Source organism: Rhinopithecus roxellana, chromosome 10 (assembly GCF_007565055.1).
Source record: "Rhinopithecus roxellana isolate Shanxi Qingling chromosome 10, ASM756505v1, whole genome shotgun sequence".
In the NCBI taxonomy this organism is placed as follows: Eukaryota; Metazoa; Chordata; class Mammalia; order Primates; family Cercopithecidae; genus Rhinopithecus; species Rhinopithecus roxellana.
This window is the reverse complement of record NC_044558.1, coordinates 58,566,668-58,586,082: the sequence shown is the minus strand read 5'-3', so window position 1 is coordinate 58,586,082 and position 19,415 is coordinate 58,566,668. Positions and strand designations below refer to the sequence as shown.

Below are 19,415 nucleotides of genomic sequence, written 5' to 3'. Positions count from 1 at the left end.
CCACTCTTTGTTCTAAATTTCTTTCCAAGGGAACTGGAGACTGTCACACTCACAAACCAGAGGTAACATTCTGTTCTGCTGACCCCAAATTTTTAAACAAAGTTTCTCTTCCTTAACAAATTGCAAATTGGAAAATCTTTGAATCTATTTATGATCTGACCTGTAAGCTCCCACTTAAAAACATCCTGACCAAACACCGCATGTCCTCACTCATAAGTGGGAGTTGAACATTGAGAACACATGGACACAGAGAGGGGAACAACACACACCAGGCCTGTTGGGGGATGAGGGGTGAGGGGAGGGAACTTAGAGGATGGGTCAATAGGTGCAGCAAACCACCATGGCACACGTGTACCTGTGGAACAAACCTGCACGTTCTGTACAGGTATCCTATTTTTTTTTTTAGAAGAAATAAAGAAAAAAAAAAAAGACATCCTGCCTTTTTAGGCCAAAGTCAATGCGTAGCCTTCATGTATTGAGTTTTGCCTGCAACTTCTGCTCTGCTGATATTTACCCCGCCTTTAAAGCCTCTGATCTTCAAGCCATCGGGGAGATTGAGACTTCAGCATTAGCTGCCTGGTCGTTCTTGCTTGGTGCCCTGCAAATAAATGCCTTCCTTTCCACTGCTGCAAACCTTTGTGTAGATATCAACAATACTGGATGTCTCATGTCTAATGGCCAGTGTCTTCCTGGGCCGGGCAAGTGGACTCCAGTTTGGTTCTAGAATTCCTGCCTCCCTCCCACCCTTCCTTTCTTCCTTCGGTGGACTTCTACTGAGTGTCTGCTGTATGCTGGCACCATGCTCAGCACGGGGGACACAGGAGTTGGCAGTGTGCACTGAAGACTTGAAGGTTTTCTAGAGCTCTTGTGTGTGGTCCTTCATCTCTGGCTCTGCTGGCTGCATTTCTCAACATGCATGGCAGAGCCCTAGCCCAGCCTTCAGTGTCCCTGCTGCAGCTGCAGCCAACCTGACCCATCCCACAACCTCCTTCTTCGATGCTCCCTGCTCTGGCCAAGGACATCTCACCCACTGGCCCCACCTTCAACTACCTCCAAAATTTTTCCAAGTTATTCTTACTCAGCCTGGAACCCCTTCTCTCCCGATCTCCTCTGACCCCAATCCCACTGCTCTTCTGAACTCCTGCTTAAAACACTGGATTTTGCAGTCTCCCCTCCCCAGTGTCCCGACTCCTCTGTCCATTGACACCCATGTGCAGGTTGCTGTTTCCTAGGGCCTGGGTCCTGGGTCCTGGGGAGGGTCCCATGGCCACAGTCAATTCCTCCCTCTGTGCCTTCCCTGAGAGCCCAGGACCAGCCTCTAAACACCCCCTCCCAGGTACAGGAGAACCAATGAATAGCCCCTTGTTGGAGAAGCAACAAAACAGAGCAGAGTCAGGGCGTCTTTAGGGGGTTTCTAGCTGTGTGTCCACCTGGAGTGGCACCAGGTTGGAGACCAGGCTGCAGGGATCTGAATTCCACGCCACCACTCAGCAGCACGGTTTGCTTGGTCTCGCTAAGCCTCAACTTCCCCAGCTGTAAACGGGAAATAAACTCCTGGTGGGATAGTTGTGATGATGACACATATTAATCCATGGAAAGTGCCTACTTTATAAAATACATAATAAATGTTATCAGCAACTAAAGCAGAGAGCTCAGTAGAATTGAGGAATTGGCCTGTTCTCCCCTCTCTCGTTTCTCTCCTCTGGACCAGCACATTCCCATGCAGTGTCATCTGATGTTGGAGGAAAGGGAGGGAGTGGGGTTCCCACAGGCCCCAGGCTCAAAGAATCTGTCGACTCAGATCCCCCTTGATATTGGAAAATTCACCGTTAAAAATAAAAATAGTAGGCCGGGTGTGGTGGCTCATGCCTATATCTCAGCACTTTGGGAGGCCAAGGCAGGAGGATCACTTGAGGTCAGGAGTTCAAGACCAGCCTGGCCAACATGGCAGAACCCCATCTCTACTAAAAATATAAAAAAAGAAATAGCCAGGCATAGTGGCTCGTACCTGTAGTCCCAGCTACTCGGGAGGCTGAGGCAGGAGAGTGGCGTGAACCCAGGAGGGGGAGCTTGCAGTGAGCCAAGATCTAACCACTGCACTCTAACCTGGACGACAGAGTGAGACTTCATCTTGAAAAACATAAATAAATAAATAAATAAATAAATAAATAAATAAAACAGCCACCATCTAATAAGTGCTAGCCAAGTACAAAATTCAGTAGGAGGCACTTTACAAACATTATAGCAGATCTTTTGGAATTGATCCTTTCATCAAATATTGAGCACCTACCAAGTGCTGAGGGGCCATAAAAAGTTTCCTGCCCTCAAAGGACTTAGTCTCTGGGTCCCTCCAAATGCCAACACCCCTGGGAGAAGCAGTTCATCAAACTATTAACAAGTGGTTAACACCTTAGCATGAATTAGTTAATCAGACACTGGCCATTAGGCATGAGACACCCAGTGTTTTTGATGAGGCCATTGATACAGAAGGAAGGAGAGTTGGGGACCTCCCACAGGAAGGGAGGGCCTAGGTGGGGCTCCTGACGTGCCTGTGTTTTTCTGGAGGGAAAAACGGGGAGACTGAAGGAAACCAGGACAGGGCCACAGCTCACCAGGGGGACAAAACCCCCACTCCCCCTAGTCCTGCTTTAACTGAGATCTGGGAAGATTTAGGGGTGGGAGGAGACAACACCCCTGCTTGGGGAGCCCTCTGGCCTAGTGGGGAGGCAGGATGTGAGCTGCCCATCTGACTCTGTCTTTCTTTCACACCCTCCATGGGAGGGGGTCCAGCTTTCCACATGAGAATTGAATTCTGAGCAATGTTTGGGCAGGCGTGGACATCTCTGGGCCAGTTATACCCATCTGTGAAACTGTCAGGGGAATGTGTCATATCAGAGGATCAAACCCCCAAGATACCAGGAACATCTGGCTTGGACATTCAAGAACAAATTAAATGGCTTGTTACGTTACATTTGTGTGGCCCTTGGTTTTATTGCCGCATGTTTTATTTGGCTTACATGTGTAATTTGTAGTTTTCTTTGTATTGTTGTTTCTGTGTCTGTGATGATAACAAGTTTGACACATTTGTGTGTGAGCCCACGGCTCTAATTTGTATCTTGTTCTTTCCTTTCAGCACTCTTGGGTCTGATAAGTCTGGAGAGAAGGCCTCCAAGAGTAAGGCAAGAAAACTAAGTACAATATAAGAGGGTAGTTGCTGGGCAAGTGGATACGGGAATGCATAGACGTGGGGACACTAAACCCTCAAGGGCTGCCTGGAGGACGGAGTTTGGATCCCAGTCTCTTAAAGGAAGAAGGCTTGGATGGACAGGCATGGGCGTGGAGGGCCCTGGGTGGCAGGAGGCAGGTCATTTGTGAGGAAAAGATCCACCAGGCTGGCGCAATTATGAATAAAGGACAACTTTGGGTGGGGGACTCTAGATGCCAGGCTGTGCACATGATGGGGCGAGTTATGGGGATCCGTTGAGGGCTGCTGAGCCAGAGAGGGCCTGAGCAATCTGTGTTCGAGGCAGCAGAATCCAGGTGCTATGTGGACAGGGTTGGTGGGGGTGGAGGGAGGCTGGAGGCACCGAGAGAGGGGCAGGTGGTTCTTTGAGCAAATAATTGTCTTCAAAATTAGAGAGAATGAGCTGAGCTATTTGGATGACATCAGCCCAGGTTCTGCCAGCCCTCCTCAGCAGATGGACCCAGGAAATGAGCATGTCATCTATGTATCCCCCAGAAGTGCCCCTCCTGGCACCCCCTCATCTTCCAGTGGTTTCAGATGGGCAGGGCATTCAGCCCAAGCCAGCCGATGGAGCACAGTGCCGGGGGCCTGGCCACAACCCACCACTCATCAGGGGACAGGACAGCTGGTCAGCATTTTTGCAGCTGCCAAGGCTGTGGCTGTACCCACCCCAGAGGAGCTGGGATATAAAGGACAGGAGGGCTGTCCTGCCAGGCACGGCTCGCCTCCCATTCTGCTGTATTTCTGACAGAGAAGGGTCATCTGGGGCTGCCCCTCTCCTCATTTCCTCCTCACTCAGCTCCGTGGCTGGGAGCACCTCCTTTGAGCCATGCTCCAGCCCCACGCCAAGCCTCTGGTGAAGTGCATGGACTTGAGACTCTGAGGACCCAGGTCCCAGTCTTGTCTTGGCCACTCACCAACCATGTGACTATGGGAAGGTCTCCTACCTTCCTAAGCCTCTGTTTTCACATCTCTAAAAATGGGGGTATCAACACCTGCTCCACCTACTCCCCAAGGTGGTTGGGAGGCACCTTGTCAATAAGAATAATGGTGACAATGATAATAATGGTAGTGGTTAACACATATACAATGTGAATGCTGTGAGGCATCCTCAGCGCTTCACATGTATTAATTCACATAATTCTCACAACAGCCCTATGAGGTAGGTACCATTATTGTCCCCACTTTACAGGTGAAGATGCTGAGACACAGGAAGTTAAGCAGCTTACTCAAGAGAGTAGCTCAACCAGGATTTTTTTTTCTGTCGCCTAGGCGGAAGTGCAGTGGCACGATCTCAGTTCACTGCAACCTCCGCCTCCAAGGTTCAAGCGATTCTCCTGCCTCAGCCTCCCGAGTAGCTGGGATTACAGGTGTGCGCCACCACACCCGGCTAATTTTTGTACTTTAGAAGAGATGGGGTTTCACCATGTTGGCCAGGCTGGTCTCGAACTCTTGACCTCAAGTGATCCACCCACCTTGGCCTCCCAAAGTACTGGGATTACAGGCATGAACCACCGAGCCCAACCCTCAACCAGGATTTGAGCCAGGGTTCAAACCCAGGCAGGCTGGCTACAGTCTGTGTCCTTAGCCTCCACACCATCCTGGCTTTCTTGAGTGTAAATGTCTAGTGCCCCTGTGTGTCCTGTTCCCAGGTGAGCATGCCCACCTCTAACCCTCACCAGCTCTGGTCTCTGCTCTTTCCTGTCCCTCCGACACCTGAACCACAGTGTGAAATGCTGAGCTCATCACTTTCTATCCCTAATGTGCCCTCCCACTCGATGACTGCCCACATCCCCACTCACCCAGGTGCTCCCCACCCTCAAGAAGTCACCTACCGTCTCTTAAGGCAGTCGTTCTGCATCTATTGCCAAGGCATGGCCCAGGCTGACCCCTCATCCTCTCCCCTCTGGAATTCTGGCTGCAGCCTCTTGGGTGATCCTCCCACCAGCCCACCCTATAAGCCCACGGTTTCCAGGATCGACATTTCACACACTCCTGTCTTCCTGTCACAACCCTCCAGCCAGCCACATCTGACCCCTCAGTCCCCTTTTCAGCCTTCTTTGCTCTTTCGGAGAAAATAGATGTGATTTCAGGACCTGGGTGAGGATGGGGTTGGGGATGCTTGTGAGGCCCTGGCATGTTTCTTACGGGCAGCTTCCTTTTTCCTGATGTCATGCTCTGGGCTATTCTCCCAGCCTCCTGCCTACCAAGGCAGAACATAGCTACTCCAAGAAGCCTCCCCTAAGCCCTCCCGAATTCCCCTGGTATCCACCCCTTCCCTGTCAAAGTCAGGCTGCACTTCCTGCCGCTCAGATTCTGGGTGCATCCCTCCACCCCAAAATGACCAAAGGCTCCAGGGCTTGATGCATGAACTGTGAGTGCTGCATGTCTTACCAGCTGATAGATATGTTCCAAGGCATATCAGAAGATGTGTGTGCACATCTGTATGTGAATGGCTGGGAGCAGAACAGGTGTCCAGCCATTATGAACATGGCTGTCCTGGCTGTCCATGGCTGACATCTCTGATTGGTCAGTGCCTGCTTGTACCAGCTGTTAAATGTTTTGCATCTTCCATAGACATCAGCTTTGTGAACCTACAGCCTCATGTCTATGCATGTGTACATGGGTTTCTGATGACAGTGCACCTGATAATTGCTCCCATCTTCTATTAGCTGTTGCTTTCAGACCCCTGAGTCTCTATTATTCTCCATTAGTGGTTTCTAAGAGGGAGCCGATTGTCCCTTTTTCATATATTTTCAATATATTCTTTTTCAATAATAGCTATGAGAGGAGGGAGCAATGCAGTGACTCCCAGCTGGTGACCAAGTGAGGGAATCAAATTCATTTATTCATTCATTTAACATCTCTGAGACCATGAAAGCAGGAGAAGTCATGACAGCTTAGACCTGAAAGAACATCCCTTCCCCAGGGCAGGAACATGGCCAAGGTGACTTTTCAAGGTCACAGAGGATGCATTTCAATGAGACTTTCTCTCCCAATGAACACAGATTACTCAGTTAAAGCCTCCTGCTATGCCAAGTTTGGAACCTACAGAGAATGTTTAGAAAAATCAGAAGATGGGAAGGTTAGAGGCAGAGGGAGAGGCATAGGAAGAAGCTGCAGGAAAGGGTGGATGAGGTCCCAGGAGACAGTGCACAGACACCGATTGCCATATTCTTTTGTGTTCCGTGATCCATTTGACATTTACTAATCAGACTCTCTGTGCCAAGCATTTGCCACATACCGGGATAGAGGAAGACACCAGCCTGCCTTTGAGAACTTCTCAGTCCAGCAGATAGATCTGCCATTGCAGATCCTTGTAGTTTTCATTAAATCCCAGGTGGAGAGAAGATTCCAGTAGTACCTGGGTTTTGTGCTCACTTGAGCTATGAACCAAGATAGTGAGTTTGGGAACTTAAGCAAGATTTTGAGTGTCCACTTAAAATCCTAATCCAAGAATCCAAGTCACTGTGCAGAGGCCATGACCCTGGCAAAGAAAAGAAATATTGCAGTTTGTTGGCCTCGCATGCTTCAGCTCAACAGGCATCAGCAAGGGCTGTGAGAGCCACTCAAGGGCACTGAGTTGCTCTTCATGACCAAAGTCTGAGACTCAGGTGGTTAGTTAAGCCAGCACTTAATTAGCCAAGAGAAAGCCAGTGGTTGCCCTCAGCTGGGTGGCGGACAAGTGTCCAGAGACATAGTCAGCTCTTGGCCATCAAAAGTCCAGCTCCCCCAGGCTTGCCTTGGCCAGTCAAAACAAGGGTAAGTGGTGTCTGTCCCCCTGCTGGCCCTGGACAACTCTGTCTTTATGCCAGGCTGCGATTTGCCATGTGGTAGGGAAGGCTGAGAGCAAAGTCCAGGGATACCGTTTCTCTGGCTTTTTCTCTGCTGCACTCCCAAATTTTCTTTTATTTTTTATTGGGGTGAGATTCACATAACATAAAATTAACTATTTAAAGTGAGCTATTCAGTGGCATTTAGTATGTTCACAATGTTGTGCAACCATAACCTCTGTCTAGTTCTAAAACATTGTCATTACCCCAAAAGAAAGTCCTGTGCCCACTAGCACTCGCCCCATTTCCCCTTCCCCAACTCCTGCAACCACAAATTTGCATTCTATCTGTATGAATTTACCTATTCTAGACACTTCATGTAAATGGAAGTACATAATGTGTGGGGTTTTTTTGTTTGTTTGTTTGTCTTCTTTCCCTTAGCATAATGTTTTTGAGATTCATCCACATTGTGGAATATATCACTAAGTCATTCCTTTTTGTGGCTGAATGATATTCCATTGAAAGTATATACCACAATTTTTTTTTTTTTTTTTCTTTCATTGATGGACTTTTGAGTTGTTTCCACATCTGGCTATGGTGAATAGTGCTGCTGTGAACATGCATGTGCATGTGTATGTTTGAGCACCTGGTTTTAATTTTTTTTTTAATGAGACAGGGTCTTGTTCCGCCACCCAGGCTGGAGTGCAGTGGCACAATCACGGCTCACTGCAGCCCTGAACTCCCAGGCCCAGGTGATCCTCCCAGCTCAGCCTCCCAAGTAGCTGGCACCACAGGCATGCATCACCATGCCTAGCTTTTTTTTATTTAAGAGACAGGGTCTCCCTGTCTGCCTTGCCCTGGGTTGCCCAAGGGCAACCTCCCTTGCCCAGATTGATCTCAAACTCCTGGGTTCAAGCGGCCCTGCAGCCTCTGCCTCCCAAAGTGCTGGGATTACAGGGATGAGCCACTGGGCTCAGCCATGTTTTCAATTATTTTGGCTTTATATCTAGGAGTGGAATTGCTGGGTCATATGGCAAATCTGTTTAACTCTTTGAGGAATTGCCAAACTTTTCCACAGTGACTGAACCAGTTTACATTTCCAACAGCAATGTGTGAATGTTCAAATTTCTCCACAATCTCATGGCATTCATTATTTTCTGTTATTTTTATTATAAATCATCCTGGTGGGTATAAACTGGTGCCTAGTTATGGTTTTGGTTTACATTTCCCTCATGACTAATTATGTTGAGCATCTTTTCCTGTGCTTCTTGGCCATTGTGTATCTTCTAAAGTAAGTTTATTAAAATTACTTTCTCTTTTGTTAACTGAGTTGTTTGTTTTTTTATTGTTGAGTTGCAAGAGTACTTTATATATTCTGGATACTAGACCCTTATCAGCTCTATGATTTTCCAATATTTTCTTTCATTTGGTAGGTTGTCTTTTCACTTTCTTGATAATGTCCCTTACTGTAAAGAAGTTTTTAACTTTGAGGAAGTCCAATTTATCTAGTTTCTCTTGTGTTGCTTGTGCTTTGGGTGTCATATCTAAGAATTCATTGCCAAATCAAGGTCACAAAGATTTCCCTCTAAATTTTTTCTACGAGTTTTATGGTTTTAGCTCTTATATTTAAGTTGTTGATTCACTTTGATTAATTTTTGTATATGGTGTAAAATAGAGATTCAACCTCATTCTCTGGCATGTGGATACCTCACTGTCTCACCACCGTTTGTTGAAGAAACTATTCTTTCCCTTATTGAATGGTCTTGGTACCTAGGTCAAAATGGCCATAACTATAAATAATTGAAATTAACAATCGCCTGTGGTCCTGCCTCCATGATTTCTCTTCTTGAGCTTCAAAGTACTCTCTAACTGAGTCCAAAAGCAAGAGCACAGTCACTCCTGTGCACCTCTCAGCATCTTCATAATCCCAGGTGGCAGAGAATCTCTCATTTCTCAGGTGGACTCGCTGCAGCCAGGGAGGCTGCTCCTACTGCCCACCTCAGCACTCTAGCAGAGGACACACTGTATCACATCTGCTTAGCCCTGCATCCCTGCATCCAGAGCCACGTGCACATGCAGCCGTCACAGCCCAGCAGCACCAGCTCAGGTGTGCCCAGTAGTCAGGGGCATGCTGCACGGCAACCCTGAGAGAGGTGATTTCACGGAGGCTCATGTATTAATATTTCTCCAAAGGCTATTTCAGGTTGTGGGTCTCATTCCCTTTCTCACCTCAGCCCCTCTTACTGGGTCCCTCACTGGGAATGAGGTCTTTTGGGAAAGACAGAGCATCAATGCTAAGAAGGGCCTTAAGGGTATCTGGTCCAAAGGCTCTAAACCTGGGGTGCATGACCCAGGGAATCCATGGATGAGCTGTGGGGATCTGTGAACCTCTGGACATGCAGTAGACTCTGTCCACATTTCAGGGAAAAGATCCATGGCTTTCATCAGCCCTCAAAACGTTCATGACTTACAAGGTTAAGAACCACTGTGTATAACAGGTGACTAGTTAGTGGTAGAGCTGGAATGGAGCCTCCCATAACTCCCAGAGCACTAGTTCAGTATCCACAGTGGCGGCAGTGGTGACATCAGAGGGAGACATTTGGGCAGAAAGCCCAACACACTCTTGGGCTCTTGTGCTTCCCACGGTTTATTGCACCCTGGCACACACAGACGAGGACCTCCTTAATACATGAAAGGCACAGGGAGGTGAATGGAGGCCACTTCTTAGGCCAGAGGCCCCATCCTCCCAAGGCCCATCCCCATTATCCTGATACCTGTAGAGGTGAACATCTTCGGGCACACCTGTGACCCAAGACCAATTTGAAAGCTGCTAAGATGGCTAGACTCTGGCGGCCACAGCAAATCCACCCAGCCCCACTGCAGATTAAGCATCTCTAATCCAAAAGTCTGAAATCCAAAGTACTCCAAAACTTTTGGGCACTTTATTTAAAATTTGTATAAAATTATCTTTAGTCTATGCAGAAGGTATATATGAAACATAAATGAATTTCATGTTTTGATTTGGGTTCCATCCCCAAAATATCTCATTATGCACATGCAAATATTTCAAAATCCAAAGTCAGAAATGTTTCTGGTCTCAAACATTTTGGATAAGGTATACCCAATCTGTACTGACTTTGGAAAATCTGAGATCTCCCACCCCTTACTAAATAAGCACATGAAAGCCTGTGTCCAAATTACTATGTTGCTGTGATTTAAATTATCTCTCCAGGAGCCTATGTGTCCATCTTTCTGGTTATTTAATTAAACTCTCCTCCTCCTCCAGGAAGCCCTCCTTGCTTAGCCTCTCCATTCCAATCACTTCTTAGCATTACTGCCCTAGGGTGCCCTTCCCTGATTTACATGAGTATGTATCTGTCTCTTCCAGCAGCCTGAGATTGCCTCCAGAGCAGCCTCGTCTCAGTTGGCCTGCAGCTTCCCGGCAAGAGTCCTGCACACTTGCTGGGAAGAAATGGAGGGTGGCACATCCTCACTAGAGGGTGGAACATTCGGAAAGATTGACAGACTGACAGAAGCATACCTCTGACACCACTCAAGGACAGTTTATTGAACATACAGCAGAAATTCAGAGTATTTAACTTAAGCAAAAGAGGAACTAGTTGTTACCATTCTTAGGAATATTTACACTCTGAGCCACGACATCTGGACTAGGCAGTACCACCCAGGGACAGAAAGGCAAGCTCCACTTACTGAGCTCAGCTCATGGCACCGGAAATTGAGAGTCAGAGGCCATGTAGGACACAGCCCCAGAGAGATGGCCGAAGACAAATCACATACCCACAGTCCTGACAAAAGGCGATGTAATTACGCTGCCCTCATCAAAAAGAACGGTGACGTTGACAGTCCGTTTGTTAAAGAGGCAGTGACATGCCACAGAAAGAGCATAGACCTTGGTGTCGGCCAGGCGCGACTCTGGCACGTAGGTGGGTGACTGGGGCCAATTCTGTAGCCTCTTGGGATCAGGCTCCCAGTCTGTTCCAATGATGCTGATCACATCTTCTTTGCAGGACTGGATGAGAATTGGAGGCAATGCGTCTAGGGTGCCTGGGCGTCTAGCGAGTGCTTGACAAATGATGGTAGCTATTGTGGATAATGAAGGAGGTGGTTGGGTGACACAGGCTGGCAGAGAATCCCCAGTACACCTTCACTTGACTTTGTGGAGATGGGTGCAGCTGGTGGTCTACAGATGTACACATGGTGTCCTAAATATTGGCGTCATCCTGCAAAGTTGTTTCTGGTGGAGCAAGTAAAGGCTGTCTAACTTCTCACCACCTGGTTACAGGTCTCAAGTCACCCCACCGTGCTGGCAGGGGATGTAAAACCTCTCAGGCAATAGCTAATTTGGCCTAAGCACAGAACAAACCAGTCCCTCCCATGTCCTCTCGCTCCTTCCCTCTCTCTAGGGATGATCACAGCTTCCTTAGGGCCAAGAAGGTTATAATGGCTTGTACCTCCAAAGCCTCCTGCCAGCCCAAGGCAGCAAGGAAAATAACAAGTCGTTAGTCCACATGGGACCTAAGGAAACAGGGAAGGTGACTGTGTCAATCAGAGCTTGAGAGTAAAAGCTAAACCACAATGCGGACGGTCGAGTGTACTACAGATGGTTTTAAAACTCAGGGGCTGGGAACTTGGGTGTGGCAGACACCTTTGGGAGTGGCAAAGTCACCTCTTCTTCCAGGTGTTGAGGTGGATGAGGCCATGGGTCTAACGGGTGGCTTTCCTTGCTGGGGTGCTGCCTGGGGTGTTCTTGCTCTGGGAGTCCTTGAGGTCTCCCCCTCGCACCTCTTTGGTCTTGGTCTGCCCGCTCTGGGTGGTGCCAGAGCTGCCTGCCATAGTGCTGGCCCCAAGGTCAGCACCCGCAGAGCTGGGGTGATGGTAGCTGTAGCTGCTGCTGCTGATGACGGCTGAGGAAGAGGGGCCAAGAGCAGGGGAGAGGAGCAGTGTCAATCAGCAGGTAATAGCTATGGTAAAGGCTGTCCGCGAGGGCTTCTCTACAACAACACTCTATTTAATCCTCAGAACGACCCTCAGTAGTCAAGAAGCACTACAGAGATGAACTGAGAGCCTATTATGGGCCAGACCTTGTGTGAGGTGAAGACCCCATAGGACAGATACAGTCCCTGCCCTCCTGGAAATTCTAGGAAAATCCATGTCCACCAACCCTTTCTCCAAATGACAACACCCCAGGGGAGAAACAGGAAGGGAAAGGGTGGGCATGACCTCAGTCACTATTTCATAGGATGAAAAAGGAGAACGTTTCCTTTGAAGCCCAAGAATCTTCCCAAGACAGTAACAGAAGCTTCTGGGTGGGGTGAGACAGTAAATGGAGGTGACATCACTTTGTCCCAGGGTCCCTGGCTTTCCCAACCCAAGGCATCTCTCAAGATACTCACAGATGCTCACAGAGGATGGATTCTCCCCAGACATCCTGTGAGACAGAAAGTTAGAGAAAGACAAAAACTCAGTGTCGATATTCCACTGAACCTTAATGGGCTCCTGCTTTTATACGTGCATCATTTAAACTCATCCTTATAACAACTTATGAAATTGACACTATCACCTTCATCTTACAGATGAGAAAACAAGAGGCCTGGAGATATTAGATGATTTATCGCCACCACAGCACTAGCATAGGGTAAAGCCAATAATTAGCCCCTGCTGTACAGCCAATCATTAGCCCCAGGTCTGTCTGAGCCCCTGGTTCTCTTCACAGCGGCACACGGCCACCTATGCCTCATGGCTCATGTCCGACAACCCCTTGCAGGAAGCTGCCTCTGAGTTCATGAAATCACCACATCCCTTGCCTGTATTGGCACAAACGATGTTCTCCAGGTGGCCCCTCAGCCAGGCAGGAGCCACCCCAAGTCCCTTCTCACACTTTCCCCTCCACCCCGGCCACCTGCACTCCTCGCCCTCCAGCAGCTTGCGGTAGGTGGCGATCTCCATGTCCAGGGCCAGTTTCAGGCTCATGAGCTCCTGGTACTCGCGCAACATCCGCGCCAGCTCCTCCTTGGCCTGGTGCAGGGCGCCCTCCAGCTCGTCCAACTTGGCCCGGGCATCCTTCAGGGCATTGTCTCCCCGCTGCTCAGCATCAGCAACGGCTGTCTCCAGGCTGGCACACTGACGGGCAAAGAACAGAGAGACCCTCAGAACAGAAAATTACATTTAGCTCATACCGGTTAAATAGAACAGCACCCTTATTTTGCAGATGGGGCCCTAGGTGACAAGGAGTAAAAGCTGCAAAGTCAACACCAGAACTTTGTCTCTTCTATTTTCTATTACAGAGGAATATTCAAAGCTGTTGTCACATGAAGCTGTGGAGGCAGTTGCATTTCAGGAGGTCAGAAAGAAATGTCGATGTTTGCCTGAAACTGGAGGCCACCAGCATCTGCAGATTCAAAATACTCCAGGTTCAGGAAAATCATACCCGATTCCCCAGCAAGGCCAGCCCTGAGGGTGAGATGGTATGCCACGGTCCCACTGCGATCAGATTCCTGCTGCAGGACCTCTCACCAGTGGGGATCCTTCTGATCTGTTAGGATCCAGATGAGTGTTTCTGGACTCCAGCACTCCAGGGAGGGTCTGCCTGAAGGCTCCCACATCTGGCCTTCCCTTAGAGCAGGAGGGTAAGGCCCTCAATTATAGGCACAACCTCAGAAGCTGGACTCTGATGAACATCTGGGGGCACTGCGATGCCTGGTGCTAACAGAGGGGGAGGAACTGTGCTCATGGAATTTGTGAATCGGCGAAACGCAGAGTCGTAGAGCTGTCCCTGTGTTCCCCTGCAGAGCATGGAGGGTGGTGGGGATACCAGAAGGAGAACAGGCTCAGATCTTGCCACTGGGCAATTCTGTCACTAGTGGAGCAGACCTAGTTCTCACAGAGGTCACAGGAAGGATCCTCCAGCCTCCAAAATCATCTCCCCACTGATGCAGTGTTTAAGATTTGCTGCTGGCAGGTAAGACAGCCCCCCTCGCCGGCCCAGTAACATGGAAGTAGTACCGTGGCACAGGGCAAGGAAACTCAGGAGGGCTTCATCGATGGCTGTGTCCCTCAGTCGCCAGACCATGCCCCACTCCAAGGGCAGGAACCTGGTGTGGCCACAGAGGTGCCTGACGTATACCCCCTGCACCCCACACACATTCCGTGTCCAGTGGGAGGAGGAGACAGAGGGTCTGCCCTCAGAGGGGACACCCAAAGGGGACATGGAGCAGGTTCCCTGGACACAGAAAAAGTCTGCAGAAGAGGAACCTGGGTTCTAATCCTAGCTCCATTCATTACCAGCTGGGGGCTCTGGGCAGGTCCCTTCCCCTTCCCAACTCAGTTGCTTTATCTGCAAAATGAGGAGTCAGAGAAATAGGTTTGAAGCTCTTCCCAGTTCTGGGCAGGTACCAGCTCTGATGGTGGGGTACCAAGGCAGGGTGGGAAAGGGGGACTGTGGGTGGCCAAGGGACCCCTAAGCCTGGCAGGGGAAATTTGCTTGTTCCCAAAGGGCAGGCCCCATTTCCTCATCCCAGAGTTTCCCATGGAACCCGAGAGTTCTTTGTGGGGCTGCTGCCCACCTGCTTCTTCACGTTTCCAATCTCACACCGGATCCTCTGGATGAGCCGGTTCAGCTCCGCCATCTCACTCCTGGTGTGTTTCAGGTCGTCACCATGCTGACTGGCTGCCAGCTGCAGCTCCTGGATCTGGTTTCCCAGAGATAGGAAGTTGGCAGTGAGACAAGGGCACTGGGGAAGGGTCTTGTAAATAAGCCACCCCTGCCACCCTGACTGTTGGTGGGATTTAACAGAGCTGAAGAGGAGTGCTGGAACAGGGTCCTGGGGGCCCAGGTAAGGAGTTTTCTCCCTGACAGCCCCAAAGCAGTTTACCCAAAGCATAGTTTCATTACTCAGAGGACTCCCGGCCTTCCATTTCCTTTTGAAAGTCTTCCCGTGTGGATCAGGAAAGAGCTACAGGCTTCTCCTTCTCCCACTCGCCACCAAATTCACCCATGGTTACGCTCCTGCAAGTCTGTGATTCTCCCTCTGCCCTGTGGCAGCATACCCCCATTCCTATAAGTGTATTTGTTTTACCACCTCACTTCTTTCACATGCAACAGAGAAGGACAGGTAGTTATTGGATGGAGGAAAGAAGTGAGGGATCCTCTCTGTTGCATATATTCAATCCATACCAGTTTCATGATTTATCTTTGATAACAGGCTCTGCTGAGAATTCATTTTGTCCTTGAAGCCTTGGTTGGAACCATTCTTTCATTCAGCATGCCCACAAAAGTATTCCTCACATTCACTGTGGAGGTGACCCTTCCCAGGAAGCGAGGGGCCACCGTGGGAGGAGACCCGTTTGGTGCCCACCTTGGTCTGGTACAGGGCTTCAGCCTCGGCCTTGCTCTTCAGGGCGATCTCCTCGTAATGCATGCGGACCTCGGCGATGATGCTGTCGAGGTCCAGGTCTCGGTTGTTGTCCATGGACAGGATGACTGAGGTCTCACTGGCATGAGTCTGGATCTGAGCGATCTCCTGTATTGAGAGAGGAAGACAGACTCAGCAACCCCCTGGCTTCCCTCTTCTGCCCCGTTAGTCTTCTGGGCCCACGGTCTCTGGCCCAATAGGCTGCTAGGATCCACGGGGCCAAAGTAGGGGGAAGAAGTGCCCTCTGGGATGTGTCTGCAGAGCTGAGGGAGAGCAGCTCACAGCAGCAGGAACCCCTGCAAGTAGCAGGTGTCTGCGGGCACATGCAGATGGGTGAAGAATGCATTTCCCACAATCTCGCAGAATCCAAGGATCTGTGCTTTGTAAGACCTCACTGGGTTATCTTTTCCTGCCTGTGGGCAAGGCCATTATTGTGGTCGAGATCAATTTCCTCCCGCATGTGTGGCCTCCAAGGACCAGCATCCTGCACTTCCACGGTCTCCTGGTGCAGGATTTTGACCTTTCCACCAAAACATCTTTCACTGTGTTGATCCCAAACCTTTCCTGTTGGCATCTCCCTGAAAGAGTTGAGAAGGAGGCAGGGTGAGGGTGAGGGGACAGGAGTGTCCTTACCGCATCATACAGACACTTGAGGAACTTGATGTCTTTGTCCAGAGAGTCCACTTTGGCCTGAAGCTCCATCTTGACCGTGTAGGCTGCATCTGCATCCTTCCAAGAGGCCCCAGAGTCATTGGTGGATGCAACCCTCATCCATAGCTGCCCTGCCCAACCCCTGCCCCAAAGCCATCTGATTTTCTACTTTCTACCCACAAAGGAAAGCTCACTCAATATCCATTTCTTCTCAGACTCCCTGAAGCTTTGGGAATAGGGAAAAGAGGATGTGGCAGCTCTGTTATGCCTGGAGAAAACAAAGCCCAGAGAGGTAGTAGGTTTCCTTAGGTCACACAGCAAGGCTGAGCTGGACCAGAGTTTCACAGTTCCCAGACCTGAATTCTCTGTCTGTCTCTGTCCATTTCCCGAGTGTGTGTCTTTCCTCTCCAACTCACTGGAGGCCAGGACTATGACTCACTCCACCCTCACCAGGCGCCAGCTCCCTCCCCAGTCGCCTGGGCTGAAGTCCTGAGCAGAGTTGTTAAGATGGGGGTGAGAGAGACCCTAATAAGGAGGCTCTTCCCTTCCTTACCTTCTTGAGCACCACAAACTCATTCTCTGCTGCTGTGCGCCGGTTAATCTCCACCTCATATCTGCCGGCAGGGAGAGAAGATAGCCTTACCCCTCTTAGCCAAGGAACTTTCTCTTCCTGCTGGCCAGGCAAATGTTTGGGATGCAGGGTCCCTGCAGGGTCTCTGGGGTGAGCAGTAAGAGGCTAGTGACAGGAATAAGATATCCCTGAGTTGCCTCACTTGCCTCCTACTTTTTGCATGTTAGGAAAACACCCAGGTGACACCAGCAACTGAACCTTTCAGTGGGTCAAGGAGCACAGGAACTGCTTCCTATCAACCAGGCAGGAAGTTATCATCGAACAGGATAGGCCCTTCCCCCCAGCCAGAGAAGGGGATGTGAGGTCCTGACCCTGGAGGGTACACCCCAATCTCCTAAAAAATAATGGCACAGAGATCAAGTAAGCCCAGAGGCACAGGGAACATGGTCTGTGACCGTCGGGTGGGGCCTGCTCACCTCTTCTTGTAGTCTTCCACCAGGTCCCTCATGCTTCTCAGCTCCGAGTCCAGCCTCACCCTGTCCCCGGACAGCGTCTCCAGCTGCTTCCGCAGGTTGCTGATGTAGCCCTCAAGGATGGGCTCCAGGTTCTTCTTGCAGTTGTTCAGGTCCAGCTGCTGCAGCAGCTCCCACTTAGTTTCTAGAACCTGGTTCTGCTGCTCTAGGAACCTTACCTGGAACCCAAATCAACAGACACCTGGAACCACAATGGGTGCAGTCATGCCCCGTGGACACACACCATTGACTCCCCAGGTTTGCCACAGATTGTTGTAGTCATTTTGCTCACGTCTTGACTCTCCACCTTTGACATTCCACACAAACTAGACCCTTTACAAGTGCTCATTTCCTAGCCTTCTGGAGAAGCCATCAGTGAGAACTCACTCAAGGAGATTCCACAGCTTTCTTCTATTGCTTGGCCCTGGTCCCAGGGGATGTCTTTCCTTATGTCTCAATTAAGTGTCTCTTCCTGTACCATGAGCCCTTCCCTCTGAACACTGTTGGATTCTATTAGCCTTTCATGTTTGTGGAAATCAGCCGTCCTCAAGAAACCCATCACTTTTTTGTCAAGGAAGGGCTGCTTTTTACCCAGCTTCCCATCCTGTTCTCCAAAATCGCCAAAGAAGTCAATATATTCATGTATTCTTTTGTCTTCCGTGGCACACAGACCTACTCTCCTTCTCTAATGATGAGGAAGCCCTTCCTGAGGCCCAGCTGCACCTTTCCAGCCACAATGCGCAGTCCATTCCCAGGCAGCAGGAAAACTGCTCATGGCCTCAGGGGGCTGCCTCATCCTCCTCCTATGATACCCACCTTGTCAATGAAGGAGGCGAACTTGTCGTTCAGCGCCTTGATCTGTTCCCGCTCCTGGGAGCGCACCTTCTGGATCTCAGGGTCCAGCTCCACGTTGAGGGGGGCCAAGAGGCTCTTGTTGACAGTGACCTGGTAGATGCCCCCAGGCGGGCACACGGATGAACAAGCAGGCCCCAGGGCCACACTGCCAAACATACTGCCAGCAAAGCCACTGGCCCGGCCCCCTCCATACCCAGAGCCAGGCCTGAAGCTGTAACCTCCGGACCGAACGCTGCCACCAGTCACATTGAAAGAAATACGCTGATTCCCTCCGAGGCTATAGAGGCTCCGACTGCCAAAGCCAGCTCCAGCCCCTCTGCCAGCTGCACAGTAAGAGGCCAGGCTACCCACAGCCTTCCTCGGCACCACTGCTGAATGCACACTGAAGTTGCCCTTGTCACCACCGGACTTGACGTTCAGTTGCCGACTCATGGTGGGAAAGGTGGAGTTGACAGAGCTGGAGAAAAGCAGTCGCCAAGGGGTAGAGAACACAGTGATGGGGCACCCAGAGTGCTGCCTCCTTTTATCCCTGTTGGGCCCAGGACACCAGAAAAGGGCGTCTCTCTACTATCTCGTTTCCCCTGCTAAAGGGCCAGGAGCCATGGGCAATTTGTAGAACAGAGATCTCCAAGTCCTTTGCAGCAACAAAGCTTTTCTGATAGCAAGTGGAATATGCTGCCCTTGCAGACTGGAGTGGTCTAATTTGGAGTTTATCTGTGCTCCCTAATTAGGGACCTGAAGAGTTATCCCCTGAAGAGATCTCCTAGCTTTATTTTTCCAGTGTTACCTCCTTCTTGCTTAACTATCAGCAAGGAGCAGGGGAAATGCCTGCCTTTCCCCAGAGGAGACTCACCTGAAAAACTCCAGGTTTCTTCCCAAAAGAAACCATCTCCCTATTATAGGGTCTTGTGTGGAAGCTGGAATTTTTACATCTGGGAAAAGAAGACATGGAAAGATGATTCTTCTTGGAAAGGTGTCCTCAAATATCTGGATCTGGGTAAGAAGCTCCAGGGTCCATCCTTGGGCCGTGCTAAGGACCACAGCTGTCTAGCAATGAAGTGGACCCCAGGAAGGAAGAGGAACGACTCTGCAGCATCTGCATGACCCCATCAGGGATATTGTCTAGGGCCTTCTGTGTTGGGCAGGGCCTGTGTGGTAGTGCCCTTGACATTGCCTTACAACGATGAGAATGTTTCCAGCCAACTGCATTTCCTCCAGTTGGACTTTCTCTCCTGGATAAGATTATCTGTCCTATTCTAGGAGGTCAGGCAGGGGCTGGGACATAAGCCCCCACACTACCTGGGGAAACACCCCGTGGCTGAAGTCACCAAGGAAAAGGACCCCCTGAGTTTCACTCCCAGGTTCAGGGTAGGCTGT

General features: G+C 50.0%; 1 protein-coding gene across 3 annotated transcripts; it reads right to left on the bottom strand.

The window, feature by feature from the left end:
- Positions 1-10,570: 10,570 nt before the first annotated feature.
- KRT74 (keratin 74) lies at positions 10,571-18,530 on the bottom strand. 3 transcript variants are annotated; one of them, XM_030939405.1, is made up of 10 exons: positions 18,000-18,511; positions 17,148-17,362; positions 16,654-16,714; positions 16,083-16,178; positions 15,393-15,557; positions 14,601-14,726; positions 12,938-13,158; positions 12,432-12,466; positions 11,705-11,942; positions 10,571-11,272 (listed from the first exon to the last, which is right to left on the bottom strand). In XM_030939405.1, exons 1-9 carry the CDS (start codon positions 18,468-18,470, stop codon positions 11,743-11,745), a joined length of 1,590 nt encoding a protein of 529 aa, XP_030795265.1. In that variant the 5' UTR covers positions 18,471-18,511; the 3' UTR covers positions 10,571-11,272; positions 11,705-11,742. The 3 variants fall into 3 exon arrangements, with proteins under 3 accessions (XP_030795265.1, XP_030795267.1, XP_010372271.1); XM_030939407.1 differs by having other exon boundaries at positions 10,571-11,118; XM_010373969.2 differs by having other exon boundaries at positions 10,594-11,942; positions 18,000-18,530.
- Positions 18,531-19,415: the final 885 nt, after the last annotated feature.